The sequence below is a fragment of the Halictus rubicundus genome, chromosome 1 (genome assembly GCF_050948215.1).
Source record: "Halictus rubicundus isolate RS-2024b chromosome 1, iyHalRubi1_principal, whole genome shotgun sequence".
Lineage (NCBI taxonomy): Eukaryota > Metazoa > Arthropoda > Insecta > Hymenoptera > Halictidae > Halictus > Halictus rubicundus.
Genome location: NC_135149.1, coordinates 4737111 through 4759214, shown reverse-complemented (window position 1 = coordinate 4759214; position 22104 = coordinate 4737111). Strand labels below are relative to the sequence as shown.

At 33.6% G+C, this 22104-nt stretch overlaps 1 protein-coding gene across 2 annotated transcripts in view; it reads right to left on the bottom strand.

Moving 5' to 3' along the window:
• Tis11 (Tis11 zinc finger protein) overlaps window positions 1-7009 on the bottom strand; it is a 43253-nt gene extending 36244 nt beyond the window's left edge. For both annotated transcript variants that reach the window (XR_013082098.1, XM_076786433.1), the window contains exon 1: window positions 6230-7009. Coding sequence is in view for 1 of the 2 variants with exons in the window: in XM_076786433.1 (XP_076642548.1) it covers window positions 6230-6286 (57 nt within the window). In the remaining variant the exon portion in view is untranslated. The remainder of the gene's footprint in view (window positions 1-6229) is intronic.
• Window positions 7010-22104: the final 15095 nt, after the last annotated feature.

The window sequence follows — 22104 nt, the reverse complement described above, 5'->3', positions numbered from 1 at the left end:
AAAACATATTGTATACCTCGGTAAATAGCTAAGAAGCCAATCAGTGTAAACCATGCAGCTATATGCAAGCAACAGCCAGGAATTTTAAGTGTTTGCATGAACGACATTTGAGAACCCATCAAGATTGCAAGATATAGTAAGGATATCGGTATAAAATCCAATTTTTCAATAAAAAGCTGGAAGTATGAATCGAGAGAAGATTAAATATTATTAATACGAATAATAAATATTGTACGAAGAATATCATATCAACATAATAATAATTTTTTAAATAACACGTGCACATTTTATGTTGTGCAATTATGTGACAGTTGTAGAATGCGCTGGCACGGATAATTTTTTAGGTATCCATTAAGCGAAACCTTAACAGACCACTTTATCGTAAAATAATAACCTGGAACATAGTCGTGGAAATTTACGTTCATGAAATTTCACCGACGAAAGGAAGGTCACCTTTTGTGAAATGTAAATTTGTGAACGTACCGAACGGCCAGAGAAACCCCTATATCTGTACGCTTCACGACTCTTTTGTTCGGCAAGTTTCTTTTCAGGAATATGAAAAATTTAGTACAGTTCCGCCACAGAAAAAACCACTCGACCGACGCGACGCCCCACCGTTAGTGTTACAGTTTGGTTAATACATTTCACCTTAGAAACAGCAACCGGTTTAACATATGTCTTGTAATTAGGGTTTCTGTGAGAAAACGTTACACCAGCTCCCTCAACGAGATTGCATGCAGGCACATTAGTTCTAAAAGCTGACATACGAGTACCTCGACAATTTACAAAATGCTCACGATTTTAATCGTTTTCTAAACGTATTTAAACGCAAATTCATCGGAAAAGAAATCAAAATCTTTGCAAATCTGCTTCAACAATTCTATAATTTTAGTATATCTGCAATTCTGTCGGAATTATTTTAAACATCAGATTAAAAGAAATTTCATGTAATGATTCAATTGGATTATATTTAATATTCATCTTCATCAAAATGATAAATAGAAACGCAGTGAGATTAGTAAAATTTCATATCCACAAATGGTTATTTTATTAATAGCTACACATTAAATAATTATTAGCATAAATTTGAGTGGAGACGCATCGGCTCGAATGGTTTATATAATGGTTAAGAAAAATGATAATAAATAATAAAATAAATATAAGTAAATAATTGTATAATAATTTCAACATTTCATCCGGACATGACGATGCAAGGAGTTGGACGACTCGCATGAGGAGAACATCTGGAACACATATTTTCTACTAGAATTCGCTAGAATGTGCTAGAATTTACATTCTACGGACACCAGTGCAAGCAGCTGATCGTGAACTATGCAAAAGTTCACTTAAAATTGTGTGCAAGGTGCACGAACAACTACACCGACTCCCTTCAAGTTCTGCCAGGTTCTGTCAGGTTCTGTCAAAAATATGGGAAGTTCAGAGCAGAAGGGGGATATGGACAATAAATGCTGCGGCACACGGCTCAGAATAAAGGATGTTCTTCTATTCTTTTCTCTGCTCCGCTTTAAATCCCTTCCTTTTTCTTTATTTCCTCCTACCTGTATTCCCGATCGCCCTCGTTTTTCCACTTTATTCAATTTATTTCTCGACGGTATTTTTTTCACTTGTCCTTATAGGTCACTCGATCGTCTATCTCTCTCTCATTCTTCCGCGCGAACTACGCACCACAACACCCTTCCCCTTTTACCTAACCCCTGGGTTTTCCTCTGCCTACCCTTCTTTACAGTCTTTCACGCAGTTGGTCTTTCACTCCTCCCAACCAACATAAATCCGACGCAACAGGTTCCTGCACGTTGTCTACGGCTCGCATTTACCGACGCCGCTTTTTGTTAACACTGCCACATATTGGATACGTTGCTCGTTCAGAGCGAGGTGCTTCGCTTGTGGAAGAAATATGGTCGACGACACTTTATCACCAGCAATTCCGTACGGTATTATTCAAAGACAAAGGTCTTCTTTCAATACGTTTTCATTTTCCGTTTAACAACTTTATCCAAATTCAATGGAAATATTGGTAATATTTAAACCCCTTGCACTACAACAACGAGTCAGACTTGCGACTAAGATTTCGAACAATATCTTCTAGATACGTGTGTTATTAATTTTTTTTAAACTGAAATAAAATTCTATTTGGTTTTCGTTAGTACAATTGGAGAATATTTACGCACGCGACAGCTACAAATATTCACCTTCTTCTAAGAAATTATGTAGGACCGATAATATAGTTAATATGAAAAATATTAATGATAAAAATTTAATATCTCTTTTTTAGTATTCATTATGCTTTAAAAATAAGTATAATTAATATAGGCAGAGGAATTGGGATAACCCTACAGTAACTAGGTCTCTTACCCTAGATCTGCAAAACGTGTACTTTACATTTTCAATACAGGCGCAAACACAAAAGTTTTAAAAAGTGCCTTTTTCATTTTTTTCATGTAATTCATGATGCTTCGAATTGCTCGCAAAAAGTGGGGTCGTTTAATACAATTGTAAAAAAAAGTTATTGTCTTTTTAAGAGTATCCAAACATTTTTCATACCGACTATATGTACTTCACTGTTGAAAATCTACTGTCCAATGTCAATGTTAAACGGTCGTGTTTATTTACGGTGTTATCAGAAAAAAATGTCATAGATCGAGCTACGATGACGGTTTTTCAAAAAGCAAATATCGAACGAAAATTATCTGTAATCCAAAGTCCAAATTTCGAGTAGCGCCTTAGATGGTCATCGGCTACGAAAGTCGAAAGCCTTTCTCTATCGAACGAGTTTCGAAATCGTCGAGGTGAAATTGCCGAGGAAAGTTACGAGCTAGTGTGGCTGAACAGGAAAGAAGGGAAAAAAGTCACAATAAAACTGGAACGTCTCGCGTTTGTCGGGTGCGACTAGCGAACAATGAGTCCCGTGTGTCTCCGAGTTGTTTTATCGCGTTCAACCGCCACAAAATAATTACGTTCGTCTACGTGGCTTTCGTATACAGCTTCGAACTCGTAACACGACGATTTGGAGAGAGCAGTTATAGAACCGTCTTGTCGTTAGAAAAATCGTTTATATGGACAATCGTGGCCAAAGTACGCTTAGTTACGACGACACTTGGCTACGGATAAATGAATGGAGACTCGATTCACCAAGGAAACAATTTATAGAACGATTGAGATATTTTTACTCGAGGACGCGCGCCCACGTGTTCTACCACGCTTCCCGTTTGATGCATTACCCGCAATTTCGGTGTTTTCCCCGTGGAGTATATTTCTAGTCAAGTTTATATCAATTACATAGTTCTACTTAACGTGAATAAAGTATAATATGTTCTTGACTTCTTCAGGAATACTGGCACATGTGTGTCCGTTCATTTTCTTTTTAAATTAAAATTATTCAAAGTGAAATAAAATAAAATTTTTTTTTGAGAACAACAGAATCTCTCAACGATAAAAGCAAAAATTTACCGTGTGGAAGCAGTCATGATATTCTAATCATTTCTATTTTAGAAAATTCGTCCCAGAAGATGTTGAAGATTTTCGGTTGAATTTAGAAAAAAAAATTACTTTATCGAGATATAGGGAAACACATAAATTAAAAGTAAACGGGTTTGCAACACCAAAATTATCATTATCATTTCCAAACAAAATTATGAAAAACTTCGAGTACCGGATAACTGCATTAAAAAATAATTGTATAAAATGTTAGTGAAGTTGATTAAATTAATTTTCGAGAGGTGTCCTTGGTATCACTTTTTATGTGGGAATTGTCATCGTAACTCTTCCAAATTTGAATAAACATTGCCATGTAGAAAAAATATAATACATACGAACGAGTCGATGGACACATACAAAATTGTTATCCGGTTTTCTCCTGCTACATAACAAAGGCATTTGTATTCAAATTAGAATATATCACAGGGTATGATACAATTTTATTCCGATGTTGCCTCGACAAAGTCTGTAACCAACGACGGAACAACGGAAAAAGAATTTCGACGCGAGTTTCCAAAACGCGTTTGCGTTAGAGTTAGAGCAGGGGTTTCCAAAGTGCGGCTCGCAAATTATATTTTTGAAATGTATTAATAAACGGTTTGTAATAAAAAGTAGTTATTGCCATAAATAAATAACTATTATGTTATAAAATTAGTATAAACCTTTCCCTTATGTCTAACATTTCTCTTTTTTTTTTGAAACGCCAAATATTTTGGAATTTGGCCCACCTAGGTAAAACTTTGGAAACCCCTGCATTCGACTGTGGGATATCGACATACATTAACAAATATATGCAAACATGATTCACAGTTCAATTTACTTGCGTTTAAATTACACTGCTTGAACTAGACCTATGCTTCAAACGATTTATTAACATATACGTATATAAATGCAAAGAATAAAATAAAAAATGAAAACTTTTACCGAATGCAAAATATAATACGACAATATTACGTAAAATACGATGTGCTCCAATATTCTTTATTAACAGCGCGACAAAACTGCAGAAAAATATGTAGAAAATAAATCTATCGAGACTTCATACTTCTCTAACATTTCATTTTCGTAGTAATTATGAAAACATGTATAACTGCGAAATCTCTTTTATGGTAAACGACTTACGCATCAAGGACAAACAAATTAATCATAATCAGATGTGCGAGTGACTGTGTACGTATGTAAAATTTAAATTGCCTTTGATGTATTTATAGTTTTCACTTATAACCGACTAACGTAACCGTTTTGCATAATACAAGTGAGAAGTATTGAATACTGTGTACAATATCGAAAAATGTTATTGAATATTTATAGCGTATGCACAATTCGCTGAATATTCGAGTTCTCGCAGTTTCAAGATGAACGTGTGAAAACGCGACGGCCGTATTGCGATGTCGGTAAAACCGCAACATATTTTTCGCGCGAAAGAATCACGGATTTAAGAAGAGTGAGAGAGAGTGAGAGAGAGAGAGAGAGAGAGAGAGAGAGAGTGCGTGCGCGCGCGCGCGCGCGGTGAACGACGCACAACGGAAAAACACGAAAACACGTCGGATGTCGGTACGAGGTTCAGTTCGTAGCGGCGAACAGGTCATCGCAAGTTCGAGCGAATCGTCGAGTACGAATAATAACAATATCGTTCGCAGAACAACCGACAATCGATTCGATTCGCCACGCACGAAATCGAGAACACGCGCTCTCTGCCGTAACAGATTATGTATTATACCTCGCAGACTATTCAGCGGCAAATACCGTCTGCAAGGATTTTCCTAATTTCTCGAAGGATCGACGCGTCGACAATAATAAACGCGACCTCTGAAATTCGGGAGAAACCATTTTTTCTGATATGACATGTACTCGTTCACTTCCAACAATAACATATACGTATATAAAATATGACAAAAATGGATACAATGGATATAATTACCCCCCTTCCCCCTTGTACTAAGATTTATTTTCGCATCGTCCATAATTTTCTCAAACAAGAACAAAATGTTCATTATATGCCTGTGTACTCCCCGAAGGCTATACATCGACAACAATAAAATACAACTTTTTTCCAGCTTCAAGAAAACTAATTATACACATATTTATTGGATTCCATTCAAAATCCTCGACCGATATTAACGTAACTAATGTATTGGCTACATAATAATCTGAATACCAAGCAGAATTTCAAGAAAAATTGTACTTCTTTAAATAAAGAATTACAATCACCTCGTTACAATCGTAATCTCTTAAGGAACAATTGTCGCTTCTACTCGATTTCATTCGGTCGCTTTCGGAGCAAACGGAACAGAACGCAAACCAACACTATTGCAGAAATGTTTGCGCCACGGTACCACCAAGTACCAGCGAGTGCTACAACCGCCACAAGAGAATTCAACCAGAGAATTTCTTGGTGTGAAATTCGCGCTACCATGTGCTAAGACTGGCCATCTTTCTTCATCAGCCAGTTTCACCGTAGCATTATCGCTAGCAATTCTCGATTCTTCTCGATATCGTGCAACATCGTAATTTTTTAATCGAAAGCTATTGCTGGAGATAGCGAATAAACGACATTGATGGATGAACAGGCAACACACGGATCCCGAATTTATGCGAATACAAAGTCGCAGTTTTCCTTACGACTTTCAAGGATATTGACGTTCACAAAAAAAGAAAAAATGCCATAAATACGTTTCGGAAAACAAAGAGGTCGAAACGAAATCGTTCGACGCGGTGAAATAAAAAGTCTTACCTTGAAAAGATGCTCGCTACACTCGAACATTGGTGTGCTCATGACGGCGGTCGACATGTTCCCGGGGCAATTTCGCACAAAAAAAAAATACACTGGAGCAGCTAGGAGTAATCTTCTCGCGATCCACCCGTGGCTAGACTTCTTCCTTATCGAGATCGGGGCGACTGTGCCGCAGCGGCGTTGTACCAGCGAGCAATGGAAAACCGCGATATATAAACTTCGAGAACACAAAAACTGCCACTCCGTGATAATAATTCGCTCGTTGATTTACATTGGAAACACACCCGTTCGATTCTCTGAACTTGTGAGGAGACCAGAACGAGAACCCGAAAGCCAGATTCACGGGTATCGAACAACTCGAAACGATCGAGGAGTGTATGTAGTGTCTCCTCTCCTCTCTCGCGTGGAATATGCGTATAGAAGAAGCGCGGTCCCCGTTGTTGCTCCGTTTGGTTTCGAGCTTCTTTGCTAATGCGGTAGTCACGTGTCGAGGTCGGGATCACCGTGAAAAGGAAAGACGATTGTATGGTGACCGGCGACTAAAAGGTATACAACGTGCGGAGAGGAACTTGGCACTCTTTCGTATTGTATAGAATGTTAAGCGCGGCTCCCTTGGAGGGGAAAATTTGAAAGCTCCCGTTGGATCTTTCTTTTCCTTGACGAGGAGATACAGCTCGCAGGGACTCCGAATGCGAACTGAGGAATACTGAGGATGCGTGTATCCGCGCGGCGGTCCGTGAGACACGAAAGGCGGCACCGCGCGATCAACCAATCGGATCGCTCCTCGCCGCCAGCTACCCCCCACCATGTCAACGCGTCAACCGAGCAGACTTGGCAACCGCGCTGGGTCGTCCGGCCAATCGTACAAGACGTCTGCCTCTCTCTCACTTGTTATGCCAGTATCGTCAACCCCTTGGTCCGCGAAAATTTCAAACGATCACTTCGTGCCTCTACACCCCGGTGCGCTCTCACTCATTGGTGGAAATACGCTTGGGGTGGTTTCGAGGCTCATAATAACATGGCTGTTTTTCACGCCGATTATTTCTTGAAGAAATTGTTAACACCAGCTTTACAGACCACTAAAACTGACTATTTTACATTACTTTATAAGAACAACAAGAATGTATCTATCCAAAATTATAGTATGTATACCCAAAGAAATAAATTTGTTGAATAACTCCTCATGGATGCATCGTTACAATTAGAATAATCGTTAATTAAAAATATTAGCACCCGTCATTTTAACGGGTCCCTTAATCCTAGTGTTAACCAAGGACTTAAAACCGGCATGATAATGAAAATAATAATCTATGAAGATGTTAGATTTTATGTAATACATTTGTTAGCTTTAATCATTTTAACTATAAAAATACTGATATAATACAAATATCAATAGATTTTAGTACAGGTTCACCGATCATTTTTTCGGTTTCATATTTTATTATTTGAAAACTTGTGAGATAGTTTTAGTCAATTATATTTTCACGATATTTTTCAAATGTTTTTATTTTTATTGAACAGGAAATTAGACAAGAATTTGAGAAAAGTACATGGTATATAAAAAGGTACTGCAGCTGGTAACGATTGTGTCTTTATTGTTTTATATATCTATTTTGTATGGACATTTATACCATTTGTTTTCAGCATCAATAAAATATCGTCGATAATATTTTTCCGTTAAATTGTAACGTAATAGTGACAATAAACAGGGTAGTTCACGCAATTGTTTCTGGCTGTAAATCCGTTACCAGTGCAGTTACGGAAAAATGTCAACGGAAAAAGATGAATGGTTCAAACAGTACTACAGCCGTAAGACATTATATTCTTTAAAGTGCAATGGTGCATGTGCAATCAACAATTGCATTATTTTTATTATATTTATATATATTTATTTATTATATTTTATTATATTTATATATATTTATTTTTACTAAAACAATTATTTATGAAGAATAACTGCAGCATGTGCTTCAATTACCTCTCAGGAAATCGACAATTCTCAATTTCGAATATTTATTATGATTTGTAAAGCAATAGTTATCCACCACAACGTAAAAAATACATATTCATGCTGAACACGTAAGTTTTAAATTTCTACATCTTTCTCGCCCCAACATGATTATTTTTGCTCAAGGTCATGTTAAGGTAAAAAAGATGGTATCTACCGGCTTTAGTTTTTTATTATCTATCATGCTATCGTAAAAAATATACTGTTAATTTCTTTCTGTCTGTCTGGAATATGTACATACGAAATCGAGTACTTACTTACTTTTAGAGGTACATTAAATACAAATAATTTCAGTAACGTAAATATTGTTTTGATTATGGTATATGACACCTCGGAGTTTTTACAATAAATTTATAAATGGAAATAAATTTCACTTTACAGCATTAAAAACACCGTGAGATAGTAAAACTTTATTTTTATTTTCAAATAGTTACATCAACACACATTAAAGAATTATCATTATAAAAATAGTCGTAATTCATTTAAGGGTTAGTTATATTTTGTCAAAGTATTTTATTCGCATATTTCCATATTTACGTATACATTTACATTCCGCCTTGTTCTTCGTATAATACTTCGTATGATACTAATGTTTTCGAACAGAAAAATATAGATCGTGTCTTGTACAGATTATGGAAAATATTAAAATATACATCTTGATAGCGTTGCATTTTTCGAGCAATACACATTTTTCAAATAATCGGTACATAAATTACTTTTATGGTTTTTATCAATGAAACAAATACTGCAGAATTATAAAATAGTTATACAATTTTAATTCAAAATAAAATCATTCTTGACAAATAATACAGTAAAAAAAGTAGAATTCAAATAAACTTCTCCCGATAGGTATAAAGTTTGATATTTCAAAGATCATCTCCGTGTGAAATCTTTAAAAAACTCATTTACAGATGCTCTGATAATATTTGCAACGAGAAACCATGCTTGTTTATAGTTTTATACATGATATCACCAACAAAAAATGTTTCATAAACGAATTGTTTAAGTTAAATCTTGAAGTGTGAGCGTTTTACGTATTGTACGTAAGCACAAGAAATATAATTTATTGATATATACCAATCGTTTATGAAGTTTTCTCATAAATGGTAAAGTATACAGAAAACACGATGGAAGAAGAAAATTATGTATTCGAAGTGTGAACTACCATCTGTGTTTGCATGCTACATAAATGTGCTGAATGATACCTAAATATAGCTTAAAAAATGGGAAACAGCTGTAAGATAAAAATCATCTACATCAGTAGTTTGCAGGAAAAACTTTAAGTGAATCGAACTGTTTGAAATGAGTTGATATAAAAAGTGAAATTAATTGATATATTTGACAGTTATAGGATTTTATGGACACATAATATACCTAAAACTATCAATTAATTGTAATTACTTGAAAATTTAATTAATTCTTTCGCACAGTCATCATTACAATTCGCCGGTAGTTATTTATAATATATATGTATGTATTGTGTTAAACTCTGTTTCAGTAGTGTAATTTGTAAAATAAACAGCAGAATACATCATGTATTCAATTGTAGAAATACGAAAACAATTGTTTCTTGGAAACAAAGTCGGGTGAAATTGTATTTTAAAGAGTAAATAGTAAATCCCATTTATTCTAAAATATGCGCACAACTTTGAAAATAAAATATATTATTTAATGCAATAAGTTTTTACAATAGTAATTGAGAATATTACTCGATTCTAAGGATATTGAAAATATTTGGATTTCATCTTGAAATATCTTATTTATTTTAATCGATTTCCTTTGCTTTAAACCGCAGTAGAAATCTGCTGTGTATATTAGTAATAAGTAACCCGCATCGCTTATATGATGATTCAACACTTTAAGTAAGATTGGAGATTAAAATGTACAATTTTATTTTATGATTCAGATCCTTGAAATAAAACTATTTTAAATTATTTTAATATTGCCCACGTCCGCTTGGAAACATGATCGGATAGAAAATGTGTTTGTAAAATCCTTTTTTTTTCTATTTTCTGTGTTTTCAGGTAGCAGTTAAAACAACGCCTGAATTATCTAAAAACAGCGCTGCATTCATGGATATACTCTGATAACCGAACGTTATGTAAATATTTTAAAGGCGATGTATGTATGTAACTATTTCAGTTGCGACACTCAATGCACCCTGATCCGATAGCTCGAACGTAACCGACCGATGGAATACCGAGAAGAGTCGCATGAATGAAATTGAGTGTCTATTCATGAGCGATGTAAGCCGTAGATTGTAAATAACCACCGTCTGTGCATTGTTATCCTTCGGTTATACGTCAATCTCAATGTTTCGTAACAATGCGATAGAGTGACTTGCGACAATATAAAAATCTTCGCCATGAAATTTCAAATGGCCAGTATAGAAAGCCTTTCGCACCGATAATATATGTTTAAACCTTGTAAACCTCCAGTAATAGCCGTATGAAATAAAAACATGATACACATTCGTAAAACTGTAAGTCATCGTTGCCACAGCCGGTGCACAAGGTTTTCCTAGCATTATCAGTAGACGGCGGATTTTATCTATTTATGACAAAAATGAGTGGGTGTAATTTCAAACGGTAGAAACTGTTGTATTATTTTCAGCTTATTAAACAACAACAAAAATTGTATGAAAATTAACACTTTTTATTTTATGAAATTTTCTTTTTTTTTATAATTTTTATTTTGGATAAAGATCCGCAGTATAATTATCAGTTATCGTTTACTACTAAGAGGGGTGCAATTAGATAATTGTTCACTAAATTACAATCCTAAATGTAGCGATGAATGGGAATATTAATTACTCGATTATACAGTAGAACCACCTTTATATGAATTAATTGGGAGCAGAGTTGTGCAGAATTGCAATTGAATTACTCCAGGAATTATAATTACAAAGTAATTGAATTACATTGTAATTCAGTCTTATTGTAGTTTATAATTCAGATCTTCATTCAAATAAATTACAATGTAATTCGTAATTGCAATTGGAGCACAATTATAAAATACTTTGTAATTAAATTAGCGTTATGTATTATGAACGAAGACGAGGAATAGAAAACACGCCGCATAGACACCAAACAAGTATATGAAAGAAAAACAAAAAAATACATTGCACTTATTCAAACTTCTGAGCTATAATTTGGAGAGTTGTATTTTAATTATATTGTATTTCAATTACACATCTGATTAAAATAATTAGTAATTGAATTAATTGAAAGGTTTGAATTATGTAATTCAGTTATGACGTAGTTGAATTACGATATAATTGAAACACAATGTAATTCAATTGTGTAATTGAATTACAATGTAATTGAATTAGCACAACTCTGATTGGGAGACAAGAGCGGTCATAAAAGAGAATTTTTCGTATAATAGAACAACAAGCGTTTAGTATATTATATTTTAGTATATTTAGTTATAATCAAGAAAAAATAAAATAACATGAATACAAAGTACATATAATACAGAATCAAAAAGAAATAATATTTTTCAATCTTCCATCTTCCTTTTAACAAAATCAAACTTGTGAATCCCAAATTTTTTTTGCAGCTGAATCACACAATTTCTTTAATACAAGTAAGTTTGCAGGTACTAACCATTGCTTACTTTAAAGCATGGGCTCCCGAAATTCGGTGTGCGAACATTAAAAATACGAATTATATTTTTGAAATGTGTTAATAAACAGCTCGTAATAAAAAGTAATTATCGTCATAAATAAAGAACGATTATGTTATAAAAGTTGTAGTATAAATATTTCCCTTATATCTAATTTCTTTTTTTTGGCCCGCCAAATATTTTGGAATTTACCCCCCGACATAATAGAACGTTCATATAATATAGCGTTCATATAATATAGGTTATACTGTATTTAAATAATAATGATACATCAAGCTATTATATTTCCATCTTTATTTTTCGTTTACCAGGTTTTTAATTTTACAACAAAGAATTGAATATGTAGTTGAGCAATTGTAGTTTGATATAATTATAAAATAATATTTCTATTTCTGGAAATTTGTTCTTTAATTTGTTCTTTTAATTTCATTTTAAATAATAATCATTCACTCTGATTATGTGTACAGTGCGACTGAAAGCACTGTACGCGTGTGTAGTATGAAAGATTCCTCTTCATTCACAGATCAATACGGTGGCATGATTAACAATGGAAATGGAGATTTCAATACGTTCATAGAACTCACTCATTTTACAAAGAACCCGCATATACCGGACTGATACGTATACAAATAGTTCGGCCAGCATAACGATAACTGACTCCCATTAGTCGTTATATATATAGCTGCGTGAGAATTTGTTTGGGGTTAAAAACATTAACCCTTCGTTGTATTAGGGTTCCACTACGAAGAGACCCTCATAGACCCGTATGTTATGGGTAAAACCGACACCCCCTAAGTGGACGCCGCGCCGCCTGACTCTTATAACATTATCAAATGGTAGGTGGGTGATGATTATTACGCGATGACCGTAATCGCTTGAAATTGTCTATATTTTATTAGCTCTTAGCAACAAAGTAAATCGTAACAATTTCCTTGAGAAAATTATAAATTAGTTTCAGGCCCTCTATATAATGTAAAACTTATGTAATATAAGCTACATGTAAAAATATTGTACTTGCTAAATACACCATTTGGTTTAAAGCAATAAATAAATAAATAATAAATAAATGACATAATTGAAATTTCCTTTATAGATCGTTTCATGAAATTACCCTATGTATGTAGAATATTTCATCATTTTTCTTAACAAAACATTAGGCAGTTTTTATCAAATGTTACTGTTTTTATTATAATATTTGAATTTAGCATATAAAGCACTTCCTCGTACACCATATGCCTGGAGAAATCTGACAAAAACTTGGAAGGAGAAATACATAAATAATTATGTATTTGAAATGTGAATGTGAAACTTCGATGATATTATAAAATCCAAGTTTCAAAAAATTATTTATTTTAATTATATGCAGATCTAAAATATTATGTAACTATCTTGTACTTTTTCGTTGATATTCAAACGTTGTTTGCAAGAATGAAAGAAATAAAAAATTAAATATGCAGTAACAAACGTTCAAGTTGTATCTTCTTTTAAATCTGCATTATAATGTATAATTGGCAAATCATTTTTCATGTGTGCGACAATACACGTTTTACTTCCGTTAGACTTATACGTTACTCGCATAAGCAACACCAACACAGAAAGGAATTCTTTTCTAGCGTAAACAGGAAACTAATTGTACTTTCAAAATTCCCAAAAGAAAGTACCGTGAAAATCCTAACAACGATTCATAATGACAATGCGAGTAGGAACGGAAATTTTATGGAACTGATTTTTCCCAGAATGCATTTAGGCTATTGATACATTTTATCTGAGTACCAAAGGGACATTTCATTATCGCATTTAAACACAACCGTTTTAGTGTCCTCTTATTAATCGTCTATTACCTGCCGAGAATTCAATCCTGCTTAATATCAAAGCGGTGTCCGAAATTTACTATACGTTACTGTCAAACCAAATATACTATTCGCATTCTCCGAGCGAGGTTTCCAGGTCGGTATGAATAAGCGGCTCAAGTATTTGACCATTCATGGATACATCCCAAATCCATGGGTGTAGCCAGGAATTTGCCTAGGGCGCGCGAATTAGGATCGGTTTATACTAAGTAGTCGGCCGGACCCTGAAGGTGTACTTATATTCTGTCGATAGAATTTGGTTACCCTGTTTTTGTATCTAGCGTTTATATTGTACATCCTTAGGGTCCGGACCGACTAGTATAAATCAACTCTTGAAGTCGACATTTAGAAACTTTTGAAAATAAAATAAAATTGGAAAATTGAATTTTCCATACAATTAGGGGGAGCCATGCCCCCCTGCCCCCTGGTTACGCCACTGCCGGAATCCCTTTCATTGTTCGCGTATGCTACGTTCACTTCTGTTAGTTCCTCGCCCAAGCATTACCCATTTACATTTTTTCTCTTAAACGTTATTATAAAACAGCAATATTCGTTATAACGTTAGATTTCTTGAAAATTATACAAATTCGGAAATTCATTAATAAAGAACGAGAACTAAAGGGTTTGATATAAAATATTTATTTCACCTGTTGATGATTTTATTGTTAATTTAGAAGCGTTTAAGAACTCCTTTAATTTTGTTCGTTTTATTTATAAAGTAATAAAAGCCGTTTAAATATACTTATTAGTTATTATCTTGTATTTATAGCCTTTTATATTGTATATAAACATGTTGTACATGGCAGATAATATTAAAGTATTGTTTCTTATGTTATATACATAATAATATACAACAATATATATGTATGTATTATTAGTGTCTAGAACAAGAACCTACGTATATTGATTAGATTTTCACTTCTGGTATTAGAAAACATTATACCTATTATATGTATACATATATTGTCATATCACATATAATATGATAATAATGTTTAAAATGTTAGAAAGAAAATTATATACTGTCAAAAAGTACATTATCGCAACTACTGATATAAGAATTAGTAAAAAATTTACAATTAGGGTAACAAATGTTATATTAACAAATCAGATGTTAATTATTGAGTTTGTTCTTGACGCGGTTATGAAATTGCTTGTTCCAAATTAATATATGTCCTGTTTTTTCTTGCGTAAAACATAATTTAATATATCTTGATTTTGAAGTCGTATTATTGGCAATAGAATATATTGTATATCTAATGTTCATGTTGACTTCATTATTTGTCAGAATTGCGTAATGAAAATTACATAATGAATCTACAGAGCTAAAGGGAGTATTTAAGAAGTATTATTAAAAATCACTTAACCTGTAGTTCAAGTTTTAGTAACAAAGCCTAAAAGAGCAAGAAATGCATGCTTTCAGCAATTTTGAGATGTGATATACATATGTGGGTGTTATACATGCATATCATAATATTATAACATAACACGTACAATAATGTGTATATATTTTCAGTTCCAGTTTCCATGAAACATTTTAATTGAATGGTAATGAGAAACTTTAGACCAGGGCCTTCCAAAGTTTTAGCTGGATGGGCTAAATTCAAAAATATTTGATGGGCCACAAAAAAGGTAAAAAGGTAGACATAAGGGAAAAATATTTACGACAATAGTTACTTTTTATTACAATCTGTTTATTAATACATTTCAAAAATATAATTCGCGGGCCGCATTTCTAGGGTTTGCGGGCTGCAAATAGCCTGCGGGCTGCATTTTGAGAACCCCTGCTTTAGACGAAAACGAGCCGTTACGCTGTTAAAGCTCATCTTGACATTGCGCTTCCACGAAGTCGGGTACTTGTCTTTCTTCCGACTAGCATGGCTTCGCATCCGAACTTCCGACTTTCCCATCGGGAAATGTCACTTCCTCCATTGATTAATACATACATCGTTATATCTTTACGCGATTTCGTAAACATTGACTCCTGTTTGCGTGAATGCTACTCGGAAGGTTCTAAAGTATTCTAATTGCAGTGCAAGTACTCACCAAGCTATCTCTAAATAAATATGAAACATTTTTCAAACCATTTTTCTGGTGTATTTGAGGCTTACGGTTGCAGGAGTCATCTGTAGTCTCCTAGAATTATTCTTGTTATGTCTGCCAAGGATTTCTTTTAAAATGTAATTCAATAAAGTGAAAGTAAATTGCTAAGCTCTAAGGTACTTGTAACAAGACATCATTGTATATTTCTTATTGGTCACTGAGAATTGTAATATTTTTACATTTTGTTATGTGTAAGGAATTTTCATGCTCATTTTCCAATGAGCAAGATCTATATGAGTCAATAATTTTCCAACCAATTTCAATTTTCTACTTTTAGTAAAATAAAAGAAATTGCAATACAAACTTTAATAAAAACAAGGAATGCGTATATTCAAAATATTAGAAAAATGTAAATCGAACAAGTTGATTCTTCACTTTTTCAATAATGTTGTGACGGCATGACAGAAATGTGAAAATGGTCAGAAACGGGTTATGGCGTGACGTCACAGTACTCAGCGTGTGACATTTTGTGCATGGCATTTTCTTATTAGTTGCCACACTCTCATCTCATGGATTCTCCTCCTCTTCTCGTTCTCATCTGACAATAAGAGGGACGCACACAGTGGTAAACAAAGGTGTTGTGCATATACAGGGTGACCCATGCTTTGAAATGTAGTTACAGAGAGACACTGATTTTATACACCCAACGATACCTAGAAAATGAGAACTAAATATTCTTCTTATTATATACCCATCCTTTAAAAGACGACAACTTTTTTAAAGTAGGATGAAACAACCCGATATTTTCTAGAAGTTAGGAAAATAAGTTTACTAGATGACATTTTTAAAAAAATTGCAATTGTTCGACATCACGAAAATAGTACTTTCTATTCCAGGTCTATATTGAAAATTTGAAAAATGCGTTTTGTAGATACGTGTGGCACACTTTGAATACATTTTGAAAATTTTAACGAAAACGATTAACGTTGCTACGAGGTACAAATGGTTAATGATGGTGAAAATTACTGTTTTTCACAAACTTTCACCTATTAACTGTAATTAATCTTACGCGAGACATCCTGTATGTACACAGGATGTCTCGCGTGAGTGCGAGCTCCAGAATATCTTCTTCAATTTTGACGGAGGTAACAATTTTTTATGTGTAATTTCAATGGTATCAAGTGGTCAGTATCCCACAGAGGTTGTTTCTAGTGCTTTTCAAGTTCTTAGGTTCAAGGTCATTTGAAGGTCATGTCACGGTGCATATCTAAATGTATTTTTTTATGTGCTATGCGATGCAACACGGAAGTATATGTAGTTATTAAAAAAAAACATCGATTACCTGGAAAACTGCGAGAAAAAAACATCCTCTGTGGGATACTGATCACTTGATACCATTCAAATTATATATAAAAAACTTTTGTATCTTTTTATCAAATTACATATAAAGAACTTTTTTATTTTTTGTCGCACTTACGTGAGACACTCTGTATAACTGACGTATATCTTCAAAACGCAGTTTTTAAATTTTCAAGACAGGCCCACACGAAAAATTGTAAAAACAACCTTTAGTATTTTCTCCGCAATTTGACGAATTAGAATTTATTCAGAACTTCTTTTTCGCGATATCTGGTAAACTAATCTTTTTAACTTCACAAAAAATCCAAATTGTCCAATCCACTTTTGAAAAAGTAATTCTCTTTTGAAGGGCGTATTAAAATTGCTTTACAAAATCTTTCGATATAACTTCCCTCTACTAACTTAAAGTGAATGACGAATTAGTTGATGTTACGATACTGTTAAAATATTGTCCATATTAATAACTTTCTATGCACACTATCTCATTTTGTTAAAGATTATGCTATTTTCTTTTGTTTGGTGTCAGCTAAAAAATAAATGTATAGTTTCGAAAATATTTTATAAAATCATAATAGAGATTCATAAAACGATAGAACAATAGAATTGTATCGCAAGAAGCACATTTATCTTTCAATTAGTAATTTTAAGAATATTATCGAAAATTACATATACTTGTTACGACAATTAAAGATACGCTGAATGTTTATGTGCCTACGTTACAAAATGAGATTATCTACAGCCCTGCGAAATTACAAAAAGAAGTAAGTTTCGTTAAAATAGTAGAGGACAAGGGACCCAATTACTGTGGGGTGCCAATTACTGTGCCCATATTAATAATACTTATTTCTATAGCATAATGAATATTTAAAAAAAGACATATAACATATATATCAACTAATTTTAATAAAAAAATTGAATATCTCTTTTTTAATATTTATTATACTTTAAAAATAAGTATAATTAATATAGGCACAGTAATTGGCACCCATACAGTAATTGGGTCCCTTACTCTATTTATTTACGTGAAGATTCATGGAAAGCAACTTTCTTGTTATTACGTCTATAAATATTGTCTACCTGAATCATAAACAAAGTAAGAACGGAATTCAGATCAGACACAAAAAGCATAATGATCAAAATGACGTCTGGTTAAAAAGTGTACACGATTTCAAAATTATTTCCTTCATAAATAGTTTAGTCGCAAGGAAAAATTCGATTGAAGAAGTTAAATTAAGATGCAAAATTTATGTTGTTTTCACTTCTTTTGTGATAGAGGAAAAAGAAACTAAATTTTAGTGCGATAGTTGTTATACTTATTTATTGATAGCGCGTTTTAATACATTTTTGATTTCCTTCATTCTAGTTTTCTATATTGAACATATTTTAATGATCAAAGATATCATATAATTTGTAGAATTAATGAAACTTGTACTAAACACTAATAATAATCCGAACGGACACGATCTAGAAGGAAAAAGGAAAGTCGTTTTTGAAAATGGACAATGTTCGACCATAATCATTTCTGCACATATTACATTGCTGTTCGAAGAGATTGCACATGAAACTTGTAGATTCAGAAAGCAAAGTTTCATTTCCACTCTCTTAGAACCCTGCTGGAAACAAAAGTTCGACGTCGCCAGGTCGAAAGCATACTTTTTAACTGGTAACGGTACTCAAACCGATGTACACGATTTTGTTCTGTACTGTTTACCATACATTGAAAAAAGAAGAATGCCAGTCCGTGAAAGAAAGACCTCTAACCGACTGCGCGGGGTTCTGGTTAACACGTGTACACCCGTGTCTGTCCCTGTGCACTCCAATAATAATGCGTCCGTACGGCACCGTCTGTACATCTGCTGGACACTTGGCTAACTTTTCCTTTTTCTTTCTACCTCCCTTTGTTACCATATCCTGTCTTTGATCGCGGTAATGAGACATCTCTCTCTTTCTCTCTCTCTCTCTCTCTCTCCCTCCCTCTCTCTCTCTCTCTCTCTCTCTCTCTCTCTCTCTCTCTCTCTCTCTCTCTTTCTGTCGAGAGACGTCTCCACGGATACTTTCGAAACTTTCGACGATGGATTTTGTTCCAATTGCTTCTTTCCTTGTTTGCATTGCGAACATGTGGTTATATCTTTAGCATGTCTTGCATTCTTTTTAGATTTATGTTAGCAAAAACTGGTAAAAATACATTTTCCATGTTAGTACTCGTCGTAGGCATGCCTGTACATATAACATGCAAGAAAAAGTTGAATAACATTTATAAAAAATTCTTGAACATGAAAATTGAAAGAAAGAAACAATTTCAAAACGACTGCTCAGCTGCTACGTGTTAGCGCATCAAAATCTGTACAGAATCCTGTATTACAACTTCCAATACTTCCGTGAGCCAGTGCACATCGTTTTAGTCAAACTCTTATTTAGATTACAATAGTATTAGGGTAAGGGACCCAATTACTGTAGGGGTACCAATTACTGTAATTATAATAATTACGCTTATTTTTAAAGCATAATGAATATTAAAAAAGAGATATTGAATTTTTTTTCATTAAAATCAGTTAATATATATGTTATATATCTCTTTTTAAATATTCATTATACTTTGCTTATAATTGCTTATAATTAATATAAGCACAGTAATTGGCATCCCCACAGTAATACGGTCCCATACCCTATCCTGCTGTATACACTTTGATGTAGAAACCGAATAAAAAGCATGCAGACATTTCTGAAAACTTTTCGAAAATGATCTATATAATTTTTCTGAGTAAAATACACAATACTCAAATTAACTTTGCTTACCTCGAAAAAGTGAGAAAGAATATAAATTCTTGTTTCTTTGTTTTGCAATATTACAAATTTTTCGTTTTTTTCGAATCGACTCGTAAATAAAAACTTATTAATTGGAAATTTTTAGAGTTCGAAAATTAATGCAAAATAATGATTACTAATTAAGATTTTGATATATTCCAAATAACCATATGGCAAGAATATAAAAATGAACGTTTCGGCTTTTGTAAGCGAATGCGTATTCTTCCGGAGCATACTGTATTTTATTTACGTGTTACACCATTTTCACGAGATAAAAAGATAGGTCTCTCCTTAACCCCATTCCTAAGCTAATAATAGCAAAATCCATTTTGGAATATTTCGACTCTTTGTGTTCGAAAGCGACCTATTGAAAGGAAAACTTTTACGAACGTTGCTATTGTACTACCTTTAAACTTAAATCTATCTCGATTTATCAAAAAAAGATATTGATTGATGGGGAAGATAATATCTTTTTAATGTGCAGATATAGGGTACTTGTAATAGCGTGGGTTTGGTAATAACTGTCATTATGAATTCGTTACTACACGTGAGAGTATATCCAATTACATTTCATGAATTGCAATACGAAATGCTATGTTCGCTATGAATCACAGTAATAATAATTATGTATCACTAATTAGCCATATGCATACTACTATTGTAATGTATATGTAGGTACATAAACATATTTACATAATATATCATCTTCGCTGCAATAACAGTTCAAATCGTGTTTATTTTTGTAAATTTTTACCGATAGCGTATAAGTAGAGAATGTTTTCTGTAATCTAATTATTTAACATGCACTTATTCTTTTTCACTCAGCTGATTGCACATTTGCAATTGGTGCGCAGTTTATAATATTAATAAACCAAACTAGTGAAGAAATACAAATTTATAATAACCACAGTATACTGGAATTTATTTGGTTGTAATCGCACTTGTAATTTATCGCGATCTAATAACACGATTATGGATTAAAGCAGTGCTGGGCACGGTTGGGACCCCTCAAACGCTTGCTTCCCTCACCAATCTCTCTTTCATGTAGCACGCACCTTCGATGGGTTTGCTGGTGTCTCGCGTCTTCGTTGCCCCACGATAATGGTGCTTACTGGAAGGGGACAGTGTGCACTGTGGTGGAGACGGTTTTGCCTCAATTGAGGCAAATGTGCCCTGCACTGATTTAAACTCTTCGCGATTCAGAAACTCATGAAAGATATAAAGTTACCAATTATAGAGCTACTTGAATTTAATTTTATACAGATACTTCCGTCGCGTCGTTTAATTTTTCCGCTTGGACAGCGACTGCGTTCATTTAATTCGAAGAGAAGAACACGCTGCGAGTTGTGCGTGTCATCAGGAATCTAAAGTGAAAGTACTACTAAGAATTTGTTTAGAGTGTCTTTACGTACCCATTACTCTCGATGCCGAATCGTTGTAATAAAGCTACGCCCTATTACACAAACAAGAAATTAGATGTATCATCGAAATTACACAGAAACAATACGTCCGGAAATACAGCTAGATATGTATTAATTTTGATTTATGTGTACCTATTTCGATAGCTTATAATCAATTTTATGTTCCTTCTACGTATAAATTATATAAAGACAATGCAATTACAAGACAAATTTTGCGACCTACTGTATTTTATTTTATTCAGCAGAAATTATATGTGAAATGAATTAATTACTTACCCATTTTTGAGATCTCGTATTGTTTAAAAAATGAACTGTTCAAACTATCTGACCATTTCTAAAAACTAAAAATTGACTTATTCAACATTACTTAATTGTAATGATTGCCTCGATTTGAAAGTGTTTTACAACAATCGTTGATATTAATTGTCATATCCGCTTGGGATTTAAATGAAGCAAATATTATAACGACTTTCTGTAGAATCGATTCCATTTTGAGTTCGGTGTACGATACTACTTTGTACACGCATGATCGTTTCCATGTTTCCATGCCCGCTGCGATGTAACGCGAGTAATATCTGCTCCGAAAGATCACAGAGATTTCATTTTCCATTGGTCAAGATAATTATCCCAAGTTGGCATTGTTTACAAACGACTGGGAGTGAGTTAGGAGGCTGTGTAGGCAGCAATTTCGCGAGAGGTTCAGTGAGCAGATAGCGACGCGTATCGCGGGGATCGAAGTCGAATCGATAGATCGAAGTCTCG